Source organism: Capra hircus, chromosome 5 (genome assembly GCF_001704415.2).
Source record: "Capra hircus breed San Clemente chromosome 5, ASM170441v1, whole genome shotgun sequence".
NCBI classification, from domain to species: domain Eukaryota; kingdom Metazoa; phylum Chordata; class Mammalia; order Artiodactyla; family Bovidae; genus Capra; species Capra hircus.
The window spans coordinates 105822215-105826072 of record NC_030812.1 but is presented as its reverse complement, the minus strand read 5'-3'; the positions used below and the strand labels follow the sequence as shown (position 1 = coordinate 105826072).

Here is a 3858-nt window from a genome sequence, read left to right as displayed (position 1 = left end):
GACACATGGACACACAGACACAGTCACACACAGAAACACAGACACACAGACATATGCACACAGACACATGGACACAGACATATGGACACACAGACACACACACACACACAAGCACAGATGCACACTCACACAGGCACACACCGCTTCTCGCCAGGAACTGGATCCTCCTCTGCTCTCCCCAGTCCTCCCACCTGCCTTGAGCGGTCGCTCCAAGGAAGACAGAACAGATTAGAATCTCAGTAGAGTCTCCAGAAGCCCGGGTACAGGTGAGGCTGGGGAGGGTGGTGGAGAGGCTGTCTGCATAAGGCTGAGTCCTTTGGCCCCTGAGACTTCCTGCTGAAGGTCCTCGGGTGGAGAGCCACAGCTGGGGGCTCTGTGTGCCCACCATCGTGCCACATACCTGGAGGCACTCCTACAGGTGCCCAGGTCTCCTCATTGAGGTCCTGCCGGAACGGGCCCTGGAGAGACAGTGGAGGGGCAAGGCCACCCGGCTCTCCAGCAGGGTTTGGTAGTTCTTCACCAGGTCCTGGCTCAGAGGCGCGCTGGGCAGCAAGGCCAGCCTAGCCGCCTGCTCCCGGTAGTGAGGCAGCGGGTTTGGGCAGGGCCAGCTCCTGGACAGATCATTGGGAAGAGGGTTGGGCATGAGCTGGAGGCCCCCAGGCTGATACCTTCCACCAGCTGAGAAGTGCCGGTACCTGTTGGGGGAAAGGTGCGGAGAGGACAGAGGTCAAAAGGGAGACTCAGGGGCCAGGGCTGGGGAGGTGATGTTTTCAGCCATCAGCCCATGGGGACCCCTTCCAGCTCTCTGCCCACCTGGACACGGACCTAAGCCCAGTGACCTGCACCCTGCCTGTACGTTTTGACGTGAGGCTGGTGACATCATGCTACGTGGTTGGTCAGTCTTCCACCCTGTGGTCTGTAAGGAAATCATTTAGATCCTAGCCATTTTTTAAGCTCTCCCACCTCCTCCACCAATGCCATGCTCCTTGTCCTCAAGGTGAACACCACAATTACAGAAGACCTTCCTGCTCTGACCCACCGCCCTCTGGCCCTGGTCTGCAGAGGTGCAGTGTTCATTTCTGCCTTGGGAAGTCCACTTTTCACACAACAGAGTTGAATACAGGGCTTCCCTGGTGGCTCAGTGGTAAAGAACCCACCTGCTAATGCAGGAGGCATTAAGAGTTGCAGGTTTGATCCCTGGGTCAGGAAGATTCCTTGGAGAAGGGCATGGCAACCCACTCCAGTATTCTTGCCTGGAGAATCCCACAGACAGAGGAGCCTGGCGGACTACAGTTCATGGGGTCGCAAAGAGTCGGACACGACTGAACAACTAATACTTTCACTCTGCCTCTGGCTCTTTCTATTGATAACTGACGACCTCACGACATCCACTGTCTGTCTCACGCTCTGGATACTTGGAGGGTGTGGGCTGGCATTGAGAGCCGTGTTTCCACACATGCACAGCGGTACCTGCCTTTTGGAAGCTCCTGGAGGGCAGGAACTGAGTGACATGTCTCTGTATCCCCAGGGCCTGGCAGGTGTACAGCACACAGCTGGATCCCTTAAACTTCCCTTAAGGCATCAAGCCCCTCCCGTGCTGTGGTTCCCTGGCCTCCACCCCTCCCCTCCAGCTATGTTCAGACAGAGTGTGGTTTTCAGGACAAGGCAGGAGGGAAGGTAAAGCATCAAAAAGAGGAATGGAAGAGGGAGGGGTCACCTGGACACAGGTGGACTCCCTGACAAGGGAGCTCCTCTTACTTCTTGGAGGCCTTGGGGGGAAGGATGTTGCCATGGGTGTCGAGTGGGGGCGCCCTCACTTCACTCCTCAGCTTGAGCTTCTCTGCCTCTTGTAGTTCCTTCACCGTCCTGAAGATCACCTGTTTCCTTCTGTTCCTGTCCAGGAAGATCGGAGTACAGGAGATAAAGGTCAGGAAGCTGTTTTGACCCAGCCAGGAGGGAGGGGGCACGGGGGGCTCGGCCGGGGGCCGGTGGTGGGCCCTGGAGTCCGTCAGCCAGCGCCAGACGTTGCTGTCGTAGGGCTTGTCGGGCCTGGAGGGGAAGGTGGCCGGCAGACGCCCGACGTCCAGCCAGGTGTGGAATCCCCAGGTGTGCTGGGCGGTGTCCTTCCAGGGGCAGGCCAGTCGCTGACGCACTTTGGCCTTCATCTCCGTGTAGGGTGGTGGCTTCAGGGCCAGCTGGTAGTAGGCTTGCTGTGTGAAGCCGGGCAGCTCCTTGGGCTCCCTGGGGAGGAGGAACTCGCGTTGGGCCCACGTGCCGGGGATCGGGAGGGTCTCATGGGCGTGGACCATCTGGGGAGAGACAAGGGAGTCTGGGGTGCTCTCCCTCTCCTCCCCAGAGAAGACCAGCTGCCAGCGGCCTCTGGACTCAGGTTCTCATTAGGACCTAGTGGCCTGGCCAGGGAGTTTCTGCCCTGCCCTCGAAGTGTGTGGCACTCTGTGTGATTCGCATGCAACCTCATCAGTTTTTCTCTTTCCATCTATCGGGTTTTGGCTTTGATTCCAGCCTCTTTCCTCAACTGACATGTTCCCACTCCTCACTTGGACTTCACCCCTCCTCCCATGCTGGGTCCCCATTCCTGCCTGGGGTCTAGAGCTCCTCTCCAGAAAATGCTGCTTCCAAGCAGAGTGTGGAAGGGAAATGGTTCTCCAGGGGATGGGCCAGGGCTTTTCTGTCCCAGCTCCTCCCCTCCCCAGCTTCTCTATGATTGCTGCATTCCCCTCATCCCTCACTGAGATACAAGCAAGTGCAGGAAGCATCAGATGGGGTTCCTCCCCTTTCTTCTCCTTTCTCCATGAAATCAACTAGCAAACATGTACTTGACATGTTGCTGAACACTTATCCACATCTTATGTAACCCTCACAGGCTTCCCACGTGGCTCAGATGGTAAGGAATCTGCCTGCAATATAGGAGACCCAGGTTCAATTGTGTTGGGAAGATCCCCTGGAGAAGGAAAATGGCAACCCACTCCAGTATTCTTGCCTGGTGAATTCCATGGACAGAGGAGCCTGGCGAGCTACAGTCCATGGGGCTGAAGAGAGTCGGACAGACTGAGGACGCGACTGAGCAACTTTTACTTTCATGTAACTCTCACAGCCTTCGAGCAAGTGCTATTGTTCCATCTCAAAGATGCTAAAAGCAAGGCACAGGAGGGTGAAGAGCTCGCCCGCAGCGCTGAGCAAGGATGGTGGAGTCGGGCCCCAGGCTGTGCTGCTTGGGACCCCCATGCTTCCCCAAAATGCCTCTCCTTCCCACTGGCCCCAAGGACTTTTCTATTTCCAAAAACGTATCCATTTCTTGGGCCCAGTCCATTGAGTCAAGTCCACACCAGCACCCTGGGGGGAGGGTCTGAGAGGTCGTCATCAGCCATCTCTCCACTCCTCTGAGTCCTGTGTTCACAGGGTCACAGGATGCGGGTTCACATGCCAGGGGCTCAGCTGCCCAGGGGACAGCAAGGCCCATCCCAGGGTGGGGACAGCCTCTCGCCCAGCGGGACGCAGAAGGCCGCTGCAGAGGTGTCCCTGCCTCCTACCTTCAGGAAAGTCTCTCTCACTCGGGATGGGTCATCTAGCCCTCTGGATGGTCTTTGGAGATGGCTGGCCATTTTTCTGGGCTCCCTGGCAGCAGGGGCAGCTTGGTAGGGAAGATTTTCTTGGCAGCATTGTTTGCCGCTGGGGTTGCTATGGCGATGCTTCCTGGCTGGCAACGCAGGGAGGAAGCCTTACCCCTCCCTGGGAGGGCTCATCTGTCCCTTGGCACCTGGCTGCCTTTCAGGTGAGGTGGGTGGGGGATAGAACTTGTAACAGGAGCTGCTTCGGGGCGGACTTCTTGCTAGGAAG

General features: G+C 57.4%; 1 protein-coding gene across 1 annotated transcript; it reads right to left on the bottom strand.

Annotated features, from left to right (window-relative positions):
• On the bottom strand, positions 229 to 3622 carry LOC102183046 (uncharacterized protein ENSP00000372125). Its single transcript, XM_005680994.2, has 3 exons — positions 3552 to 3622; positions 1718 to 2309; positions 229 to 695 (listed from the first exon to the last, which is right to left on the bottom strand). The coding sequence occupies exon 2, from the start codon at positions 2307 to 2309 to the stop codon at positions 1755 to 1757; it is 555 nt and encodes a 184-aa protein (XP_005681051.2). The 5' UTR covers positions 3552 to 3622; the 3' UTR covers positions 229 to 695; positions 1718 to 1754.

What these genes read in the sequence shown, in the direction of transcription:
- LOC102183046 (XM_005680994.2), bottom strand. Translation starts at nt 2,309, where the DNA reads ATGGTCCACGCCCATGAGACCCTCCCGATCCCCGGCACGTGGGCCCAA.